Source organism: Brassica rapa, chromosome A02 (assembly GCF_000309985.2).
Source record: "Brassica rapa cultivar Chiifu-401-42 chromosome A02, CAAS_Brap_v3.01, whole genome shotgun sequence".
Classification (NCBI taxonomy): Eukaryota; Viridiplantae; Streptophyta; class Magnoliopsida; order Brassicales; family Brassicaceae; genus Brassica; species Brassica rapa.
Window position 1 is genome coordinate 13,913,376 of NC_024796.2, and position 23,639 is coordinate 13,937,014.

General features: G+C 37.3%; 3 protein-coding genes across 3 annotated transcripts; 2 read left to right on the plus strand and 1 right to left on the minus strand.

Annotated features, from left to right (window-relative positions):
• The first annotated feature begins 11,942 nt into the window (after positions 1-11,942).
• On the plus strand, positions 11,943-22,441 carry LOC103853049 (exocyst complex component SEC5A). Its single transcript, XM_033285203.1, is given in 24 exon segments — positions 11,943-12,045; positions 12,365-12,413; positions 12,510-12,800; positions 12,935-14,968; positions 16,681-16,715; positions 16,861-17,015; positions 17,141-17,226; positions 17,336-17,524; positions 17,599-17,726; positions 17,812-17,970; positions 18,114-18,218; positions 18,559-18,633; positions 18,918-19,055; positions 19,160-19,345; positions 19,443-19,571; positions 19,651-19,761; positions 19,838-20,079; positions 20,669-20,672; positions 20,768-20,867; positions 20,973-21,189; positions 21,270-21,572; positions 21,626-21,845; positions 21,847-21,987; positions 22,080-22,441. Coding segments are annotated over 21 exon segments (3,231 nt in total). The 5' UTR covers positions 11,943-12,045; positions 12,365-12,413; positions 12,510-12,800; positions 12,935-14,676; the 3' UTR covers positions 22,296-22,441.
• Positions 12,591-13,783, plus strand: LOC117131953. The gene is made up of 2 exons (XM_033285202.1): positions 12,591-12,800; positions 12,935-13,783. The coding sequence occupies exons 1-2, from the start codon at positions 12,591-12,593 to the stop codon at positions 13,781-13,783; spliced, it is 1,059 nt and encodes a 352-aa protein (XP_033141093.1).
• Positions 22,432-23,487, minus strand: LOC103853050 (sm-like protein LSM3B). Its single transcript, XM_009129954.3, has 3 exons — positions 23,246-23,487; positions 22,993-23,088; positions 22,432-22,663 (listed from the first exon to the last, which is right to left on the minus strand). The coding sequence occupies exons 1-3, from the start codon at positions 23,360-23,362 to the stop codon at positions 22,583-22,585; spliced, it is 294 nt and encodes a 97-aa protein (XP_009128202.1). The 5' UTR covers positions 23,363-23,487; the 3' UTR covers positions 22,432-22,582.
• Between the last annotated feature and the right edge of the window lie 152 nt (positions 23,488-23,639).

Genomic DNA, 23,639 nt, shown 5'->3' on the forward strand with positions numbered 1-23,639 from the left:
TCGGAATCTTCGGTGCGGGCGGTGGTCTATCACTATATGGGCGATGTCTTTAGCGCTCGGATCATCAATAGGAAACGTTTATGGGAAGCTGTGTTTAAGGAGATGGAATGTGAAAGGCATATTCTGGAAGCAGGAATGGATCCCTGAATGTCAATATAAAGAGTTCTCCAACGTACTGGCTATCAAATGTGATTTATGTGTCATGTTTAATCTGTTTCAGAATCTATATATATAAAGGAGAATGTTCTCTTCATATAGAGTGCCACGTCAGCACAAAAGAAACGAGAGCTCGCCACGTCAGCGCACAAGGAATTGCTTTTGGTAACATTGAAAATACTTTGGGCTGTTTATCATTGGGTGTAGTCACTGCGCGTTCAGAAAAAAAAACGATTATCTATTTAACGCCTTTTAAAACTCTTACAGTATTTCTCTGCCCACCTACTCACGTTATCTCCATTCTCACATGACCCAGATTCCACGGCATAAATGAAATCTGAATTGATATAAGTTTTTTTTTCTTTTTTTTTGAATTGATATAAGTTACATCCTTTGACAACACTAAATTGTCTTGAAATCTGACGTTCTTTTTTATGTGACCATAAATTATTAAAAATAAATATTTTACTTCAATCTAATCAAAAGTTTGACAACAATATTCCTTCCAATTTTTAATATAAATCATTTTATAATTGTACACATATATTAAAAAATCATTATTTTTTTATATTTTCTAAACAAAAATATCATTAATTATCTATTTAACTACAAATCAACCAATAATAAAATAGAAAGTATATTATCATTGGTCATATAACATTAAATGTTAATAAATTCTACATAGAAAATCGAAAACGTCATAATTTAGAACATAAAACTTTCTCTAAAATGACATATGTTAAAAACGGAGGGAGTATTTATTTTGACAACAATATTTCTTGAATTTTGGAATTACACCTTAAAAAGTTATAAATGAACATTAATCTATGTGTAGTACAATAGTTTCAAAACAACAACACAAATATAGGACTACAACATTTCCACATAAGAAAACAAAAATTTTGTATGATAATGATATAAATATAGGGCATAATAATATTTTGAATGAGATAGCTCAAGATTGGTAAAGTATATCTAGACATGCTTGGCTGAAAATAAACAAAAAACGAAACAAGACCAATGCTAGAAACGTACCGAGAAATTACTTCATGATATACAATAATCAGGTTACCATGTTACTTGACAATTTATAAGAATACAAAAGCAACAATAGCATGCCATCGTGGCGATGGCAGTCACCGCAACATCAAGCAGCATCAGAAAGACAGAAACAATGTGACACCTGCTATACTACAATAAACCGATGTTGGTTTGTTTCTTCATAATTTAATCAAGAAATGTAAAGTACAGTGTCAATTAATTATTGAAACTAAAAACAAATTAATTCGAATTAAAAACTAACATAATCAGATTACAACAATGGAAAATTAAATAAATTATTGCAAATTCGTATAAGTGACGCAATACAATAAAAACTGATAAAGAGACACACAAGGGGATGATCTAAAATAATTCAAACAAATTAAATAAGTATACCCCTAAATAAAAATAAAACATAATCCATTACAAAAATGACAACTATGGCATTACGTTATTTAGCCAATCGGAACGAGTTCAACTCTAAATATTTTGACGTCATACAAGCAGAAATCCCACAAAAGCAATGGTCATTCGTAAAATTATATAATTAACCATTTGAATATAAATGACAATGTCAATTTAAACTCTTAAAATTTTAAAATTTCCGCGCGAAGCGCGGGCCAAACCCTAGTAATGAATATAAGAGAATTATAATTTTTATACTTTCTTATGGTTATTCGAGATGGGGTTGTTGGAAAATCATGGGCTTTGATTTATATGGTTATGGTGATCAGTTGGTATGCAAGGGTTTTCGAGATCCATTAAGATGGTTCTACGGTCGCAGGAAAAAATTGGCTTGCAAAAATATTAGAAATAAACTGAGTTGGGCTTTTGGGTTTCATGGTATATGTTATAAGGATAGCTCGTATGCTGGGGCTTTGAGATTATTATTCCATTCACATAATCTCTATGCATATAAGCGATTTGATACACATAATAATATAAACATTGGTATTATGGACCTTTTGACTGGTGGTAATATGTCACTTGTAAATTGGAAGAATGAGTCTAAGTGGTATAATAAGGATCCTCATGGGGTGGATTGTGAGTTTACTGGGTTTAATCGTGGGCTTTATGGGCTACAGGACTTTGGGATCATAAGATTGTTGGGTATCATTAAACTCCAATCTTTCGGCTCGAAAGAGCAATATAAGCATGTTTATATATGAAAATATTAAGTTGGAACTGTAGAGGTCTTGGAAGTCATTGGACAATAAGTTATCTTCGGGAGATATGGCATAAACACAAACCAGACTTTTTGTTTTTATCCGAAACGAAACAGGACTTTGGATTTGTACAACGATTTCAATCACACTTTGGTTTTGATAGTGTGGTTACAGTGGATCCTATTGGGAGAAGTGGTGGTTTAGCTCTTTATTATAACAATGAGTATCAAGTTAAAATCTTGTATTCTAGCAATAGAATGATAGATGTTGAGGCGGTCGTCAATGGGAAACAAGCTTTCCTTACCTTTGTATATGGAGAGCCGGAACAGACACTACGGGAACAGGTTTGGGAGAGATTAACTCGGTATGGTTTAGCCAGATCAGAACCTTGGTTTATTATAGGAGATCTAAATGAGATTACTGGGAATCATGAAAAGGATGGAGGTTCTCTAAGATGTGCGACCTCATTTATTCCGTTCAACAATATGATAAGAAATAGTGGGCTACTAGAATTTCCGGCTCGTGGCAACAAAATGTCATGGCAAGGACGGAGGGGTAAAGGGAAAGGAGCTGTGATGGTCAGATGTCGACTAGATAGAGCCTTGGCTAATGAGGAATGGCATACACTTTTTCCATTTTCTTATACAGAATATTTGAGAATGGTGGGATCAGATCATCGTCCCGTCATTGCTTTTTTGGATGACAAACCATCAAAGAGAAGAAGGGGCCAATTCAGGTTTGATAAGAGATGGATAGGTCAAGAGGGGCTCATGGAATCAATAGTGTCAGGCTGGACAGAAACTCGGGCAGGACAATCAGAGGATTTTATATCTAAAATTAATAATTGTCGTCATGAAATATCCTCTTGGCGGAAAGACAATCAACCATATGGGAAGGAAAAGATCTAGAATCTTCAACAAGCATTAGAAGAAGTACAAACAGACAACAATAGATCACAGGAGGATATTCTAGAGATTTCCAGGAAATTACAGGAGGCCTATAAAGACGAGGAGGAGTATTGGCATCAGAAGAGTCGGAATATGTGGTACTCATCCGGGGATCTTAATACAAAGTTTTATCATGCTTTGACAAAGCAACGCCGATTCCGAAATAAAATCGTGGGCCTCCATGATGAAGCGGGTAATTGGATCACAGATGAGAATGGTGTTGAAAAGGTGGCGGTAGATTATTTTGAGGGTTTGTTTAACTCTACTAATCCTACCGAGTTTGATAGTTTTCTGGATGAGATAGGAACATCAATCTCTCCACAGATGAATCAAATGCTACTACGGTTAGCAACGGAGGAAGAGGTCAGACAAGCTCTATTCATGATGCATCCAGAGAAAGCTCCAGGACCGGATGGAATGACAGCTCTCTTTTTTCAGCACTCTTGGCATGTAATTAAAAAAGATGTGGTGGAGTTGGTGAATAATTTTTTGGTCACAGGAGAATTGGATCCAAGGCTAAATTTAACCAATATTTGCATGATACCAAAGGTGGAGAGACCGACAAGGATGACGGAACTAAGGCCGATAAGTCTTTGTAATGTTGGATATAAAATAATATCAAAAGTTTTGTGTCAAAGATTGAAAATTTGTCTTCCCAGATTAATCTCGGAAACACAATCGGCTTTTGTGGCAGGTCGGTTAATTTCAGATAATATTCTTATTGCGCAGGAAATGTTTCATGGTTTGCGAGCCAATAAGTCTTGTCAGAGTAAGTTTATGGCTATAAAAACCGATATGAGTAAGGCATATGATCGGATTGAGTGGAATTTTATTGAGGCTCTCCTGCATAAAATGGGTTTTGATTCTCACTGGATCAAATTAATGCGAGAGTGTGTCTCTTCAGTCCAATACAGAGTACTTCTCAATGGGCAGCCTCGGGGTCTTATAATCCCTCAGAGAGGATTACGGCAAGGGGACCCTTTATCCCCTTATTTATTTATTATGTGCACGGAGGCGTTAATTTCAAATATTAAAAAGGCGGAGCGGGAGAAACAATTAACCGGTATGAAAGTGGCAAGAGCTTGCCCTGCAATTTCTCATCTATTATTTGCAGATGATAGTTTGTTTTTCTGTAAGGCAAACAAGGAAGAGTGTCAAACTATCATCAGGATCCTAAAGGACTATGAGTCTGTCTCAGGGCAACAGATTAATTTCCAGAAATCCTCTATTCAATTTGGACATAAGATTGATGAAGCTAGTCGTCAAGAGTTGAGAGATTTTTTGGGAATTCAGAATCTAGGTGGAATGGGATCTTATTTAGGCCTGCCGGAAAGTCTAGGTGGTTCTAAGGTACAAGTGTTTGGCTTCGTACAAGATCGATTGAATAATAGGGTTAGTGGATGGACTTTTCGATTTTTTACTAAGGGTGGAAAGGAGGTGATCATTAAATCAGTGATTACGGCTCTACCAAACCATGTGATGTCGGTGTATCGGTTACCGAAAGCTACAGTTAAGAAGCTTACGGGTGCCGTAGCCCAATTTTGGTGGAGCCCAGGAGGCAGTACAAGAGGCATGCATTGGAAATCTTGGGATAAAGTGTGTGTACATAAGGATAATGGTGGGCTGGGTTTTAAGGATTTAACTGATTTTAATACGGCAATGCTTGGGAAGCAGTTGTGGCGGCTAATCGAGAAGCCAAATGCTCTTTTCTCTCGAGTTTTCAAAGGACGGTACTACAGGAATGCTTCACCCCTGGAACCGATTCGCTCATATTCCCCGTCATATGGCTGGAGGAGTATCATTTCTGCTAGATCTCTGGTTTGTAAAGGACTAATTAAAAGGGTTGGATCAGGGTCTTCCATTTCAGTATGGAATGATCCCTGGCTCCCATCCACTCGCCCGAGACCAGCTAATAAAAACCTTCATAATAGTTACCCGGACCTCACAGTGGATTCTCTCATTGATTCGGAATCCCGAACATGGAATTTACAGGCAATTAGGAATTTGGTGGATCCACAAGATGTAAGAATAATTGAGAGTATACCATTGAGTAGAAATCAGATGGAAGACAGGAGTGGATGGCACTTCACCAAGAATGGGAAATACACGGTACAATCAGGGTATCAGGTGGAAAGGATTTATCCGGATAAGGAGAAACCACCTGAGTGTTTTGGTCCCAATGTAGATATTCTCAAAGCATTCTGCTGGAAAGTGCGATGTCCCCCAAAGTTAAAGCATTTTTTATGGCAGCTGGTGTCCGGTTGTATAGCGGTAAAGAAAAATCTCAAAGCGAGAGGAATACAAGGCGACATTTGCTGTGCCCGGTGTGGAGACCCGGAGGAATCAATAAACCATGTATTTTTCGAATGTCCTCCAGCACGCCAAGTGTGGGCACTTTCGAGGATTCCATCAAATCCAAACCTTTTCCCAATGGGCTCTCTTTTTGTTAATATGGACCATTTATTTTGGAGAGTTAACCCACAAATGGAGGATCATCAGTTTGCTTGGATATTATGGTATATTTGGAAGGCCCGGAACAACAAAGTGTTTAGTAACCTTGATGTTGAGCCAAGGGAAACGCTTCGATTAGCCGAAGTTGAATCAACGCTGTGGGCTGAGGCACATGTTATTAACAATCATCGATTGGCACATGAATTACAGGTCAGACCGGAAATAGGAACCACAGGAAGATGGTGTTTCACAGACGGTTCTTGGAAAGATAAGGACCAATTCTCAGGACAAGGATGGCTTAGTACGTTACCAGGTTTTGATGGTTTATTAGGAGCAAGAAATGTCAGGGCATGCCTTTCACCCCTTCATTCGGAGATAGAGGCTTTAATTTGGGCAATGGAATGTATGAGAAATTTAAGGCAGTTCCAGGTTACGTTTGCGACGGATTGTTCTCAATTGGTGAAGATGGTTTCGGAACCAGAGGAATGGCCAGCATTTGAAAGCTACCTGGAAGATATCAAGCTTTTGCGACGAAGCTTCATCAACTCAGATATTGTTCATGTTCCTAGGACGGAAAATAAACGGGCAGATAGCTTGGCACGTAGTGCTCGGCAACAACCGTCTTTCGTCGTGCACATGGACGCAGAGTTACCACATTGGTTTACAGAGTCTACATGAGTCTGTAAATGTTTGCTGTCAAAAAAAAAAAAAAAAAAAACATCATAGTTTTAGATATACATCTTTTTAAGTCAGATACAAATCGGTTCTTATCGGGTAGGGTCTATTTGGATCGGTTCTTTTCGGGTCCTGTTCTATTCGGGTCGGTTTCTTTGGTTCTGGTTCTTTCGCATAAAAAATTTAGACCCAAAAGGTACTTGTAAATTTTCGGTTCGGTTCCTGGTCGGGTATTTTTGGGTCGGTTCTGGTTCGGGTCTTCGAATCCAGGTTAAAATGCCCAGCCCTTGACCTGGATTTCTTACTCCTTAAAGATAGGAAAGATATCATCCTAGCCAACACAATAGAACTAGTCCATCCAGTAGTTATAAATAAATGTTCAACGAACGACATTATTCGCTACAATCTGTTATTAAAAGGACTTTTTAGTGTGTGGAAAGAAAAATGGCAGGTTTTAAGAGAGAAGCCAAGATACAACATACAAGTTCAAAGATTACTTGTTGCAGTTATAATGGCGCTACATAATTTTATTAGGCTATCAAATTTAGGAGATGTTGATTTTGATGCGGACTATACAAATGGTGGTAATTGACCCAACCGAAGACTCCGATTCAGATGAAGACGAATAACACAATAACACTCATGTGCACTATATATATGGAAGGCATTTAAGATCAAATTTATGCATGTTTATGGGATTCAATATAGTTTTTATTTTACGTTTGTTATTTTTGTTTTAAAATAATTTTTTAATAAGTTTGAAGAGCGTTTTGATAATAGTATCTTATTTTTATTTTTCCAGAATAAATATTTTACTATTAATAATATTTATTATTTTATTATTTTTTAAAAGATATAAATGCCCAAAATCTAAAATTACTATTCAAGCTTTTCAAAAAATTAAAATTTGCAAAATCAAAAATCAAAAGCTAAAAACCAAAAACCAAAATTTAAAAACCAACAAAATAATCATCATCAAATGTTTTTTTTATGTAGAACTAGGTAGTTTTTTGAAAAACTAGTTTCCCTAATTTTAAAAAAATTATTTTCAATAGAATCTCGATTGGCAAATAAAGTAGTTTTTCAAAACCAAAAGCCAAAAACTACTTTAAAAACTATGGATTTGATTGGTAACATGTATTACACTTGATTTAGGTTGAGTTAAGCATATAAATCAAAAGTGTTACCAGTCACGAGTTAGTTTTAAAATTTTGAAGTTGTGTTTGAGTTATAATTGATTATTGTTGAATTATAATTTTGAGTTATAGCCTTTATAAAAATGGTAATTCAAATCTTAAATTAACATCAATAAATGTTTTTTTAACTATGTGTAATCAAAGAGTTTCTGAGAAGAAAAGTACAAATAATAATATTATCGAGCCATAAATGTGTCGGCCATTGACAAAGAAAAGAAAGTATGTCCCTCATACTAGTCTACCCTTGTCTTATCTCTTTTACTAGGATAAGACCTGCGCTTTGTGCATGGTGAGTTTATTTATATATATTATCGATAAATTTTTTAAAATATTTGATCATTTTATTTATACATATATATATATATATATATGTTTTTTGTTATTATTTAATATTTTTCCGATGGACTGGATCAATTTTTATTAAAAATTGTGGACCTAAACTATAATTAATATATTGGAATGATAAGATTGAACATCAAACAAATTATGACACAAAAACTTATTTTTATTCCACTGAACACATTTTTGAAAAAAATGAATAGTATTGTTTTCACAGTTGAATTATTTTGACATTTATCTTCTATATGATTTTTAAAGGTTTCAGATCAACCATTGAATTGATACATGTTATTTTAATACTTTTAGTCGTATTCTTAAGGAAAACTTACATTTTTGTAATTTAAAGGCATTTAAAAAATTCAAAATATAACATATAAGAAAAAAAATCTAACATATAAGAAAAATATAATATATAAGGTTTCCTCATTTTTGTAATTTAAAATCGTTTAAAAAAATTTAAAATATAACATATAAGGTTTTCTCATTTTTGTAATTTAAAGTCGTTTAAAAAAATTAAATATAAAATATAAAAAAAAACATTTTTTTTATTATATGGTTAATATGATTGTTTAATTTCTTTTAATAATAAAACATCAAACAAAAATGAGAAAGAATGCAAAAATTGTTATCAAATATTTATTATTCATAGTCATTAATTGCATATATATGTTAATCATATTAGGTAACTCCGTAGTTTTTATTTAAGAAAATAACACACGTTTTTTATATTTTGGATTAATATAATGTTCTCTAGTAGTTAGATTTTGGACAAATATTTTTTTCAACCGATTCTTATGCTGTCACGTAAACTAAATTATCATCATAATTAAGTGACACCTAAACATAATTTTTTTAATTAGTACAAATTTAATGTTACAACTTTTTAAATGATCCAAAATTAATATATAGGGATTATAAGATCTGGTGCAAAGGATTCACAACTTAAATTTTGGAGAAATTACGCAAAAAGGGTTAATTGATACATGCAATATAGAAACTTTTCCTTATAATAAAAACTTCTCATTTGCTGCAATCAATCAAAAAGAATAGCTTGCAGCCTTGCAGACCAAGTTTTTCATTAATATTAATATACCTTTTAGGGAAACGTTCAGATATTGATAAGATTAATTGCATGATTTCAGTTACCTTATAACATCTTAGCTTGTTCACCAATCTTTCTAATTAATACAAACATTCCTTTTAGTGAAACTTATGCAAATTATATTACAAAATTATGTGACGAAATATTTAGTCACAATAAAAAAAACGTAACAATATATACATTTTGTGACGAATTTTGTGACTAATTATTGATGGTTGCAGTAGGATCGTCACAAATGTTTAGCGTAACAAATTATCACATTATTTGCGGCTAATATTTTTGGTAAAACTCGTTAGAAACATTACACTGCAAAAGAGTTACAATAATTAATGTCACAATTAATGACAAAACAATTCTTATAAAACTGTCAAAATTTGTTAGTATTATAATGTTCCAAGTTCGTCATACACTGCTATGAATGTATATTGTCGCAACACATTACATATAATGACAAAAATCATCATAAATCTGTCACTAACTGACATGGTAAATTGTCTCAAAGCGTCAAAGTTAGTTACTAAATTGTATTATAAGCCCGTTACAGATACCGACCAATACATGTAAGAAAATCATCAAAACTACTCACTATAGCCACATAACTGTTACAAAGTTTCATTTTCAATCGAATATAATATTAATAATAATAATAATAATAATTACCAAAAGCATAGACTGAAAATAATGATACTCAAAACAAATTGTGTTCGAAAACATAGCCTCATGGAAGTCCGAACAATATACATACTAAACATTTTCACTTCGTCAAGAGCTTGTGTTGCAGCCAAAAGAATTTTCAAAAGATGATAAAACATCAATCTTGACCAAAGATACGGCTTTGAGATGAAGGTTCACCCGCCTAACACAAAAGACAGAATATTATAATACATGATGAGTAGCCTTATTAGTAAACATCAAGAAAGCACAAAGAAATTAACGTAAGCAAAATTTAACTCCAAAGAAACACATACCATGTGGTTCACGGTTCACAGTAGTGTGGACTGCTGCAGTGACGAAGCACGGCCTCCGGTTGCTCGTCTCTTCTCTACGTATTGCACGGTGTAACGTACAATGGCTCCATCTAACGTACAATGGCTCCATGGATCTAACGTACAATGGCTCCATGGACAGCCATCGGAATGAATAACATAAGTGGTTGGTGGTGATGGTGATTTGTCACGTCTCATCAAAGAAGAACACAAAGAAAGAGCAAGAGGAGAAGAAGAGAAAGGACATGACTTATGAGAGAGAGAGAGAGAGAGAGAGAGAGAGAGAGAGAGAGATTTAATCAACGAAGATGTGATAAAGGAAGGAGAAGGTCGTAATGATATTGCGGCTAGGAAAAATATTAGGAAGAGGGAGATATATGATCATAGATATAATTAGGTTTAACACACACGTAACTGTAACAGCCCGACCCGCCCACGACTAATGGGCCACCCACGCCCGCTCTCTCGGCCCGTGGGCCCCATTCCATCTGACGGTCGGTCGTTAATTTTCCAAGGCCCGAAATCATTGTTTACTGACCCTGCAATCACCACCCGACCTTTTCCCGTGCTTTGGCCTCACTCACACGCTATCGCGAATCACTTCCCGATAGGTCACCCATCCTTCCACTACTCCAGCTCAAGCACGCTTAACTCTGGAGTTCTTTCAGGATGTGCTCCGGAAAAGGTAAGTCAACTTTGGTGACATAGGTAGCCAAATCAATTCTCTTAAGCCTTTTCACATATCACAACTCGGGATGTTACAATTCACCCCCTCTCAAAGAACGCAACGTCCTCGTTGCGCCCCACAACAGGTCTCAAGACGCCTCTCAGGTCAGAACTGAGATGGCTAACCAGCTCTGATACCACTTGTAACGCCCCGACCCGCCCACGGCTAATGGGCCACCCACGCCCGCTCTCTCGGCCCGTGGGCCCCATTCCATCTGACGGTCGGTCGTTAATTTTCCAAGGCCCGAAATCATTGTTTACTGACCCTGCAATCACCACCCGACCTTTTCCCGTGCTTTGGCCTCACTCACACGCTATCGCGAATCACTTCCCGATAGGTCACCCATCCTTCCACTACTCCAGCTCAAGCACGCTTAACTCTGGAGTTCTTTCAGGATGTGCTCCGGAAAAGGTAAGTCAACTTTGGTGACATAGGTAGCCAAATCAATTCTCTTAAGCCTTTTCACATATCACAACTCGGGATGTTACAGTACCATTATCAAAAGGAGATGGTTTGAGTTTAAATTAATGTAATGTTACTAAATCTCTTTTATGTTTGAGTTAATATAAGTTTTCCTAACAATTGAATTTGGACTTACTCATTTTTCAATTGATTCTTATGCTGCCACGTAAGTTAAATTGACTATCTAATTAACTGACACCTAAGCGAGACTCTTTTTTAATTAACACAAAGTTAAGGTTACAACTTTTTAAATGATTCTGGCCCTGTTCGTTTGGAGGTCGCTAGCGTCAGCGACCAACCTGAGCGACTAAACGTTGTTCGTTTACCGGTCGCACGTTCAGCGACTGATCGCAGCGACCAGACGCTAGCGACCCGCGATTAAAAATTTTGATCGCCGAGAAATTCAGCGTTTGCGACCAAAACCTGCGATCAGAAAAAAAAAAAACTCAAAATACAAAAATACCCTCAATCTATCTTCAAAATTACAAAACAATACCATTAACCTAAATCCTAAAATAATTTCTCACGCCTCACCTCTCTCTCTCTCTTAGCCATCTCTCTCGCCTCTCTTCTCTCTCTCTCTCTCTCTCTCTCTTCACCATCTCTCACGATCTCTCAGGCCTCAGCTCTCTCTCTCTCCCTTCACCATCTCTCACGCCTCTCTCACACCTCTCTTCACCATCTCTCACGATCTCTCATCTCCATCTCTCACACCTCTCTTCACCATCTCTCACGATCTCTCTCCACCATCTCTCACGCTTCTCTCCACCATCTCTCACGCCTTAGCTCTCTTAAAGGTCAGTTCCCTCTCTCTCTCTCTCTCTCTCTCTCTCTCTCTCTCTCTCTCTTAGCGTTTTGTGTTAGAATAATGGAACCTTTAGATTAATTAAGTTGGATGTTGGGTTTTTTGATTCTTGATATGGGTTACTTTTAGATTCAAGATTTTGATTATCAAATCTCTGTTTTTAATCTGATTATCAGACATGTGTTTTATGGGTTTGAGTTCCTGTGAATGTTTTCAGACATGGGTTTGAGTTCTTTTTGGTCTGTGACGTTTTTTTTAAGTCAAATTTATTGTTTATAGTTTGGTCACTTAGGTCTGTATTATCTTTTCAGGTTTGGACATAAATCACAACAAGATAAGACAAGAAGAATGGCTGATGACGTAAGTGTTTTAGGCAGTTCTAATTTCTTATATTTTTTGTAATTGTTTTTTCTGCTAGTTTAGCTTGTTTGTCTATTGATGAGACTTGTTATTTAGAAATGGACCGATGAAGAAGTTAGGTATTTCTTTGCTCTTTATGCTGATGAGAAAAATAAAGGGAACTGACCAAGGAGTGGCATGAATCTAGCTGGAAGAGAGTTCATCGTAAATAAGTTTGAAGAGAAATTTGGTAAGAGATGGATATGGGACAGGTTTAAGAACAAGGTTGATATTAGTAGAAAAGCATATGTCAAGTTCAAGAAGCTTACCCACAATAGAACCGGGCTTGTCTATGATGCTTTGGGAAGGCTGGAGATGCCGGATGCTTGGTGGGATCAACGCATTGCGGTAAGTATCTTTCTCTTAGTCTTCAGTGTATTAGATTGCTTCATAGAACAGATCGAGGTGCTGGATGGAATCATGTTCAGCAGCTTATGCACGGGTCAGATCAACAGTGTTATGATATTCTTCGCATGAATCAGAGGACATTTCAAGATCTGTGTAAAATGTTAGCAACGAGATATGGGTTACAAGAGACGCAAAATGTCTATATTGAAGAAGCGGTTGCAATGTTCCTTGAAGTGGTGGGTCAAGATAAGACAGTACGGGTTATTGCACAAAGATATCAGCGTTCGTTGGATACAGTCAAAAGGAAACTTGGTGAGGTTCTGAGTGCTCTCTTGAAATTTGCTGCAGATGCACTAAAACTAGAAGATGGTGAGTTCGCAAGAGTATGTCCTGCTTTGAGAAATGATGATCGATACTGGCCATTTTTTAAAGACTGTATTGGAGCATTGGATGGAACTCATATCTCAGTCCGTCCTCCTAAGCGAAATGCAGAAGCATACAGGGGCAGAAAACAGGAGCCAACCATGAATGTCCTTGCTATATGTAACTTTGATATGAAGTTCATATATGCTTATGTGGGTGTGCCGGGTAGAGCTCATGACACAAAGGTATTAACTTATTGTGCAAGGAATGAGCCTTTTTTTCCACATCCGCCAAATGGAAAGTATTATTTGGTTGATGCTGGATATCCCACAAGAACAGGGTATCTTGGTCCGTATCGTAGAGTTCGATATCATCTCGATCAGTTCAACAGAGGAGGACCACCAACGAACACTCGAGAGGTGTTCAACCGGAGACATTCAAGCTTGCGATCAGTGATTGAGCGGACATTTGGAGTGTGGAAAGCAAAATGGAGAATTCTTGACCGTAGGCATCCAAAATATGGTTTGATCAAATGGATAAAGCTAGTGACGGCAACGATGGCTCTACACAACTTCATACGTGATTTACATCGAGAAGATAATGATTTTGTGAATTGGTAGAGAAGAGAAGAATATCATACTCATGGTGATAATGATGAAGAAGAAAGAGATGAAGAGGAAGATGAAGATGAAGAAGAAGAAGAAGATGGTGATGGTCATGGTGGACATATTCCATATGAGCCGACTGGTGATAGAGCCATGGAAGGTTTACGTGATCGTATTGGTAATGAGTTGAGTAGAGGATATCGATTACCTTACTAGTTTATTTGATTTGAGTTTGTACTGATTATTATTATAAGTTACTCGTATGATCACTTTTTTTTTATTATTTAGACTTTTTCAATATTCTAAGTTACAAGGAATAATATTCAGGTGTAGACTTTTTAATTAGAGTTATAGTTTTTTAATGTGACAACTCATAAACAAAAGTGAACTTGTACAAAGAAAAATATAAGAAATTGAAACGATTAAACATATTGCATCCATGGTGTGATTTATTACACTTTACAGTTTTAATGATTTAGCCACGTTTTTGACGAAACCTAAGTACACAAGAGCAAATGTATGTCAAAAGTAAATATTTGGTCGCCAGCGATACAGAAACGAACAGAGTAGCGACAACCACTGCGATCAATCGCGCGACATAGAAACGAACAACATAGCGACAACCGCTGCGATCAATCGCGCGACCTTCAAACGAACAACTATCAGCGATATCATGTCGCAGTCGCTGGTCGCTGACTCTGGCGACCACGAAACGAACAGGGCTCTCTATTAATATATAAGGGATTATCGTGGCAAAATCTTTTGATTTTTACGTCTAACCTTTTTTTTTATATTTTAATGGTAAAACTAATATTTCTGGGAAAAAAAAGAAAACAATAATCTTCTCAGAGAGATCTCAAACGAAGGAGGAGGAGGAGTGACGATCATCACCATCGGAACATCGAACCATGTCGAGCGACAGCGACGAAGACGAGCTTCTTCAAATGGCGTTGAAAGAGCAGGCTCAGAGAGATCTCACCTATCAGAAACCTCCTTCCTCTTCCTCTAGCAGGCCTGTTGCCAATCTGGTCCAGCAGCCACGTCAGCACAAGCCGTCCCCTGCTAGGAAACCGTCTATGGATGAGCCGGAGGTGGAGTTGCTAAGTATCTCGAGCGAGGATGATGACGTGGAGAGGGAAAGCGATGTTAGGGAGAGAGGAAGAGCGAAGAAGGAGGATGATGGAGGAGGAGCTTTGGATGGTGAGGAGCCTGATAAGATACAACTTGGAGAAGAATATGACGTGGCCATCTTCACCATGATCAAATCAATAGTTTCAATAGTTTATCTTTATTTATTTTATGTTTAGTGGAAAGGTGTAGTGGATGTGTTAGTTGCCCATGTCCATGTTCACGTAGTAGTTAGTTTGTTTCCTTACTTTTGTATTTAAACATGAGTTGGGAAAGAGAACAAGAAATAAAAAGAAAATTGTAGTAACTTGTGTTTTGTTCTATTTAGTTTGTTCTTTCACAAACTCTCTTAGCTTTGAGGAGGGGCCTTAATTGGCATCAAAGCAAACTTGTGTTCTAAGGTATCAAAGGGGTTGATTAAGTTCACTCCTAACAATTGGTATCAGAGCACTTCTATCCTGCGGCTTCGCTTCACCGATTTGATCCGGACCACTTAACTGTGGTATCAAGTCAAAACACATTCCACCCAAAAAAAAAAAAAAATCTTGTTGTCATCTATGTTATGGGAATCAATGGAGAGTGCATTGAAGATTTAAAGACCAACCTCCTCAGCAAAGTACATGATGAGATCCAAAAGATGAAGATTGATATGATGAAGCAATTCATCAATCTTGGAGAAACCATAAACCATCTAGCGGAGATAGTAAGAGAGATGAAAGCTGGTGATGGAAGAGTCAATGGTGGTACTGCATCTCAACCAGCTACACGGATCATGAAGGGTGCAGCGGATCTGCAGGTTCCGGAAGAATCCATGGAGCTGTACGACTGGATCTATGGAGCTCCTATCTTTGATGTCTATGACGATGAAGAGCCAAGCTATGATGTCTTTGATGATGCGGTTCCGATCAATGGTGATGAAGACTCGTCCTTTCTAGGCTTTGAGTATATTGAAAAAAATATTCAAGCCATGGATTCGAAGATTGTTGAAGACTCAAGCTTTGCTCCTTTACCGAACAAGGACATATTCAAAGAATTCATTGATGTGTCCCATATTGAAGCCGTTATCACACGAATTTGGATCCAAAGCGTTGCGCACAAAACATATGGGCGCTCCATTACTGCTCCTACGCATCCAATCCAGAGCCATGAACTGCCTACCTCAAAACCAAAGATGCTCAACGAAGAACAACCAGTTCCTGGTAAACCACCACCGTTACGAGATAAGAAGTTCACACCGTCATGTGTATTCAGAAAAGGGGTTCTAGCTACAAGTCATTCACCTCCACTCCGCCACAATGCGATTCTTCTTATCAAACCTGAACGTGTCTTCCAAAGTCGGCTTGTGAGACAAGAAAGCTATGTGGAATCAGAGAAGCTTCCATATTTTGTGTCAAACCTTGAGGACAAGGTTGTTTGGAGGAATGGAGTATTGATAAGATACAACTTGGAGAAGAATATGACGTGGCCATCTTCACCATGATCAAATCAATAGTTTCAATAGTTTATCTTTATTTATTTTATGTTTAGTGGAAAGGTGTAGTGGATGTGTTAGTTGCCCATGTCCATGTTCACGTAGTAGTTAGTTTGTTTCCTTACTTTTGTATTTAAACATGAGTTGGGAAAGAGAACAAGAAATAAAAAGAAAATTGTAGTAACTTGTGTTTTGTTCTATTTAGTTTGTTCTTTCACAAACTCTCTTAGCTTTGAGGAGGGGCCTTAATTGGCATCAAAGCAAACTTGTGTTCTAAGGTATCAAAGGGGTTGATTAAGTTCACTCCTAACAGAGCCTGATTGCTGGAAACGTGTCAATGAAGCTGAAGTACGCACGTGGAATTAGAAATAAAGCTATATAATAAGGACATTAGTGATGTTACGTGGAATTAAATGTCTTTTTTTTTTTTTTGAACACCTCGTGGAATTAGATGTCTATTAAACTTACTTAAACTCTGATCACGTTTTGGCAGCTTGCACGTAGGGTTCGTGATATGAGGGAATCAAGAACCGCACCAGTGGTTCAGAAACTTGAGGATAAGGTATCTGAGCCTGGCAAGAAAGTGGTTCTCACTAGTTTGCAGTCACTCCCTCGTGTGATGGAATGCATTGATCCACTTAAACTAGGGTAGTTGTTCTCTCTCTCTCTCTCTCTCTCTTTTTCTGCTTACCTTGAAAACCAGTTAGGAGTCTTTATTCTCTCACATAGATACTTACTTATGTGAGCCTAACTTTGAGTACTATATTGTATAGGATAATAGACAACAAGACACTGAGATTAATCAGTGAGAGTTTCGGCAGCCCATCAAAAGCTGAGAAAGTGGACAATACACTTCGAGGTTTGTCTTTCTTCTTCTCAATAATAACTACAACTGGAGTTGAGAATAGTGGTAGCTCTTACAAGTCAGTTTGATTTAATGCTATTTGTGCTCTTTGGATTCTTTGCAGAAAAGTTGATTTACTTCTCTGATCATTTGAAGCTGTTTCTTTCTCGCATTCACCAAGACACAAGTGCAGCAGATTTGGAAGCTGGTGCTCTTGGCTTGAAAAGTGACTTAAAGGGTCGAAATTTGCAAAGAAAACAATTGGTAAAAGACAATTTTGACTGCTTCATCTCGTGTAAAACAACAATTGATGGTATGTATGTGTTATTGCACTAACTGCCTTATTTGTGTTCTTCTTATATCTAGACTTTTGGTTTTCTTAACTAGATATTGAGTCGAAACTGAAGCGGATTGAAGAAGATCCAGAAGGGTCAGGAACTACTCATGTGTTCAATTGTATGAAAAGTGTGACATCAAGGGCTAATCTTGCATTTGAGCCTCTTTTTGAGAGACAGGTTGGTACGGTCTGATTTTGGATTTTTTTTTTGCTGTCTCACTCTTTCAGTTTGTTGAAGCCTTTTTTTTCTCAACCACTGTTAGGCTCAAGCTGAGAAAATCAGGTCTGTACAAGGAATGCTTCAGAGGTTCCGGACACTCTTCAACTTACCAAGTATCATTCGTAACAGTATTAGCAAGGGTGAATATGATTTGGCTGTTCGAGAATACAAGAAGGCGAAATCTATTGCTCTCCCTTCTCATGTATGTCTATACTCTCTATCACATTCTCTTGAGACATATGTTATCCACTTTCTTAGCAGTGAATCGTTTTTAATTATAATTACGATTTTTAGTTACTCACATAACAAAGCTCTTGACAACATAGAAAAACAAGCTGCTTTCAGGTAAATATACTGAAGCGTGTACTCGAGGAGGTTGAGAAAGTTATGCTGGAATTCAAAGGCACTCTTTACAAGACTATGGAAGATCCAAAAATAGACTTCACAAGTGTATGCCATATATTATTAATTTAATTCTTATGCCAGCTAGTTATTTAACTGAACATTCATCGATACATATATCTACCAAAGGCATGGTGATGCCATCAAGTCAAATATTTCAGCCTCTTGTTCATCTTATCTGCTTCATCAATCTTAACTTCAGTTAAAAGAATTCCCATATTCATTTTTACAGTTTTTAGAAATCAAAGTGACTAATTTTTTCCTTGGTTATAGATTCATCCACTTGGTTTCTGTATATTTGTACAACTTCTTTGAAACCTTTCATACTTGGTCTTGAAAACTTTGAAACCAGGCTTGACACATTCCAGTGTATTTTGTTTAATTTTAGCTGGAAAATACTCTGAGGCTTTTGCTGGAGCTGGAACCCGAATCTGATCCGGTGTGGCATTATATAAATGTTCAGGTAGGTATATTCGAAGATGTCACTCTTTTATCCCTCTTGCTATATTTTACGTAGTATCCAGATTCCTAATAGATTTGACAATCAGAGACTCAAGAGTGACATTTAGCTTATAGTTATAGAATCATTCATTTGTATATTTTATGATTGCTGTCTTGACTTTCAATACAGCACCTCTATAGAATTGGGAAACACACGCATGTTGAGTTTGTGTGCCTTCACACTTTTTGTTATAATCATTGTGTCATCTCCATAATCCCATCTTTCTTGGCTCTTTAATTTACCAGAACCATAGAATTCATGGCTTGCTTGAGAAATGTACATATGATCATGAAGCAAGGGTGGAAACATTGCGCAACGAGACTCGTGAGAGAGCCATCTCAGATGCGAAGTGGCAACAAATACAACAAAACGTCGTTCCATATGTGAGTCCAACGTTGAGAATAGCTATATATATATATATATCATTAAAAGACTATTAGAGATTCTGTTCTTTAGATGATAACCTGCATTTTTTCCGATCCTTTAGTCAGATGCTGCATCTTCTACTGAAAGTAACGAAGTTCAAGTTGACCTACAATCAGTGGAGTTTCCCAGCGAAGAGATTGACGCTTTGAAGGGAAGATACATCAAAATAATAACCGGTGTGCTTGTGCATCACATCCCTGCGTTTTGGAAAACAGCTCTATCAGTTTTCAGTGGAAAATTTGCCAAGGTATCAGCTATCCTTCTGCTAATTTGTAGTTATTTTTCCGTATGATGAGGTTGGTTTGCTCCCTACTTCATTTAAATCTAAATTCTGATCTGTCCAGTCATCCCAAGTTACTGATACTTCTGCCAATAAATCTGAGGAGAAAGTCACAGAGGCAAGGTTTTCAACTCATTCTTTGGAAGAAGTTGCTGGGATGATTCGCAAAGGTGTTTGTTAGATGACATTTCCAGTGAAGCTTTTCTCCATATTGGTATATGTGCTGTAAAGTGGTTCTAAACATTCTCTTTTCATGGTTACTGCTGTTGTAGGTGAACAACACATTTTGTGATTTTGATGAATCGTGCATTCTCCGCCCATTTATGAGCAATGCCATTCAAGAAGTATCAAAAGCATGTCAAGCCTTTGAAGCCAAAGATTCAGTGCCCCCACAGTTCGGGTATTTGAACTTATTCCGAAGCTTGAGTTTTAATGTCTAAATGAAAGTATACTGATAAGACTGTGTATGTTTTTTTGATACTTATGGCAGTTGTCGCACTAAGAAAAGTCCAGGCCGAAATCACTAAGATTTATATCCAAAGGCTTTGCTCTTGGATGAGGGCATCCACTGAACGAATATCAAAAGAGGAGACGTGGATCCCTGTTTCTATTCTTGAAAGGAATAAATCTCCTTATGCCATCTCTTACTTGCCTCTTGCATTCCGTTCAGTTATTGTCTCTGGGATGGAACAAATCAATCTGTAAGTTTCAAATGTTCTTTGGTAAACTTATATAGAACAGTTGCATTGTCTGATTTATTTTATTGTGTTTGCTGTTCCAGACATCTATATTTCCTTAGAAGACCTTAGGGTTTAGTCTTTTCTCCCTGTACATTAGAGAAAACAGAATTCTAGCAGTCACTCACTAGTTGTGGTTCAAGCTTCTCCAGAGTTATATGTTGTGGCATGTGAACTTAAATGACTTGTGAGTTATAAGTTGAGATTCACCTAGTCTCCCGGTTTATCATAGTTGGTATAAGAGCTGATCTTGTTTGTTTAATGGACTACATAGCCAAATCTAGCTTTTCAGTGGGCTTATCATCAGTGTTGGTGTTCACCAACGATCTTCAAACCCGCTCTTCAGGGTCCCCTTTCATCGGTTGTTGTACCGACATTAGTATGTTCTTAGGAACATCAGTTTCAGGGTTTCAAGTGAAGCATGTCTACGGGTTTCTTCACCCCTTTAACACTCCTATCTCTTGTTGTAGTACTTTTCGCTTTTGTTTAGCCGTCAAATTCACTTCCGGTTGTAACCGTTTAAGTCTTTTGGACATCTAATTTAATATAACAGTTTCGTGACAAAAAAAAAAAATGACTTGTGTGCCATTGGTATTCAGGAAACTGCATACACAGTTACTTAAGTGGTTACTTTATGTGCATCCTTTTTCAGGATGATTGTCTGTCAAAGGTGAAGCTGCCAAATCAGAAGATTGAGGAAATGCTTATATCTGTTAGACTGGCATTTTTGAACTGCTTTCTGGATTTTGCTGGTACTATTTTTCACCGTAATTCCTTTACCCCTCATGTATGCAGGAAAATGCGCACACTGTACAGTTATTAAGTTGGTTTGCTATTTTGTTTTCTTCATGTATCAGCTCACTTGGATCAAATTGGTGCTGATCTTTCCACACGAGAGGATTGGAAAAACGGATATTCTGATGATCAACAGGAAGTAACATCAGCCAACACTTATGGAAGTGTTGTGGATCCTCACAGGCGGTTGTTGATGGTCTTAAGTAATATAGGTTACTACAAAGATGAACTTGCTTCAGAGCTTTACAACAAATTCAAATACAACTGATTGAAGTCTAGGTTGGCCCTTGCTTACTTGACTGTCATTAGTTCAATACTTATTTACCTCTTCTCTAAGTGGTAGACAAGTTGTGCATAAGACTTGATTGATTTTTTTTTTTCAGCGATCTTCAAGATCTAATTATGTCTTTCTCTGGTCTTGGAGAGAAGGTCCTCGAGCATTACACGTTTTCTAAGGCAAATTTGATCAGAACAGCTGCCACCAGTTATTTGCTGGACTCGGGTATTCAATGGGGATCAGCACCTCAAGTGATAGTAAGAAATCTCTGCGTAATGACTAACGATTAGCCTCTAAATTTTCTAGGAAGAAGATGATTACTTAAAGTACGAGATGCAGCTGTTGAGCTCTTGCATACTCTTGTAGCCGTCCATGCAGAGGTATTGCTCTTTATATGCAAACATGTTCACTGATGATTTTAATGTGTTTCCTCTCGAGTGACACGACAGTGTTTGTAGTCTGAAGTACCCTTATAATTTTGTAAACTACAGGTAATATTGAGGTAATTTCTTCTTCTTGTGGAAGAAAAGCTTTGTAGAATTATGATTTGCTGATTCTGTTTTGTGCACAACATCTGCTGCAGCTTGAATATTTCGAGACAGTACTGAATCTATATTTTACAAGCGACGCAACCGCGTCTCATAAAACTCTACAAGGAAACAGTCTTGGAGATTGCTCTAGAGAGCGTCAGTGAATCAGTTGAGACCACTCCAGGGCATAATCGCAGACCAACTCGTGGCAGCGAAGACACAGCTTCAGATGACAGACAAGGATCATCTGTTTCAGCTGATGAGCTCCTCGTAAACATCTTTTATCTTCCTTACTCTTTCCAACATATATATATATATAAACAAACTTCAAGTCCTAAATTGTGTTTTGTTTTTGTGATCAGGTTCTAACGAAACAGTATTCAAGCGAATTGCTACAGACAGAAATGGAGAGAACAAGTGTGAACACAGCATGCTTTGCAGAGTCAGTTCCCGTAGAGCCAACCCCTCCTCTATTACCTAAAGCTTCGTACAGAGGACCGATGGATTCTCCAAGCAGAAACTACAGAGGCAAACAATCCTCAGGTTCTCCGATTCATGCCCTACCCAGACGAAGATAAAAAGAAACTGTACAGAGGAACGTAACATGTATTTGTTTTGTCTGTTTGTTGTGCTTCTTAAGAACTAACATTTGTTTGTAAACTCAGATGAATTGGGTTGTAATTAAAGAATGTCACACGAATGCAAAAAGTAGCCAAGGTAGAAATATCCGAGAGCAATTGGGATTTAAGCAAGAGAGCTCCTTCAAGCTGTTTTTAGTTTCAGACAACCAGTGACTAAATACAATACCAATAGTCACACAAAGAGGACACAAGATATGTTTGTTTGAAGACTTCAAGTTTTTAACTTAGGGTGCCCTGAGTGGTGGAGACACCAATATAACTCCATCTCCTCTCACAAACAGAAACTGAATGTTGCGCTTTGTCGTCTGCAAATCAAAGAATGGTAACAAACCAATCAATATACACATGAGAATCAGATAAGAAGCTAGCAAAACTATAGGAGAGTCTCTCTAATCAACTAATGTGCCTAAGAAGCTTACAGACTCTATTTTTGTGAAGAGTCTCTCAATTAGTGCTGTTGAGTAAATGTAATACACAGACTCATTGACCTGAAACTTGTGTGCAGTAGTAACAGCTAAAAGACATTCCTATTCTTGTTCTCAATCTTACAATACCAAAACTTTGAGATATTTATTTAGCCACCACAATTATCATACAATTAAACATTGATCCTACAGTTAAAAGAAGTAAGTACCCGGACAATCTCTTCATATGTCTCATCATCAATCTCAACTGTTGTGATAACTTCTTCAACATCGCCCAGAATCATATTCAAATGCTGATCAAACGCCTGCCCACATAAACAAAAACAAAACCTAAAGTGGGCAACTTTAAAAGAGGTTTCGTTTCGTCCACCAAAACATTACAACTAGAGCTAATCAAGAACCCTTTTGCTAAAAACTGAAACTTTCGAATCCCACGAGTGGTAAAGAGAGGAAAAAACGTACGTGAAGCTTGCCACGAAGCTCGCGGTCTGAGCGGAGCTTGACATAGATTCTCTCGTCGAGACTCAGACGAATCAGATCTAGCGGCTCCCTCACGGTGGCGTCTTCCTCGCCGGACATCGTATCAAAATAAAATTAACTGCTTGGAAAGTAAACTTCTTCAAGGGTTTCGATACGGACGAATCGTAACCCGACACAAACTCTGAGATGATCTATCTCGCGACAGCTGTTATGTTTCATCGATATTTAGAGCCCACAAAGTTATTAATAGTTATCTGGGCCAAGGCCCAATCTAGGCCCATAAACTCCAATCATCTTTTCTACAAGTTGCATTTGCCTCATGTCGCTGCGTAACAGCGATCCCTTCAGTTGCTGCTCAGAAGCCGTGATGATCATG

Coding starts and splice junctions, on each gene's coding strand:
- LOC117131953 (XM_033285202.1), top strand. CDS start 12,591: ATGAATCTAGCTGGAAGAGAGTTCATCGTAAATAAGTTTGAAGAGAAA. Junction 12,801..12,934: donor GGTGGGATCAACGCATTGCG/GTAAGTATCTTT, acceptor CGCATGAATCAG/AGGACATTTCAAGATCTGTG.
- LOC103853050 (XM_009129954.3), bottom strand. CDS start 23,362: ATGTCCGGCGAGGAAGACGCCACCGTGAGGGAGCCGCTAGATCTGATT. Junction 23,089..23,245: donor AGCTTCGTGGCAAGCTTCAC/GTACGTTTTTTC, acceptor TTATGTGGGCAG/GCGTTTGATCAGCATTTGAA. Junction 22,664..22,992: donor CATATGAAGAGATTGTCCGG/GTACTTACTTCT, acceptor TTTGATTTGCAG/ACGACAAAGCGCAACATTCA.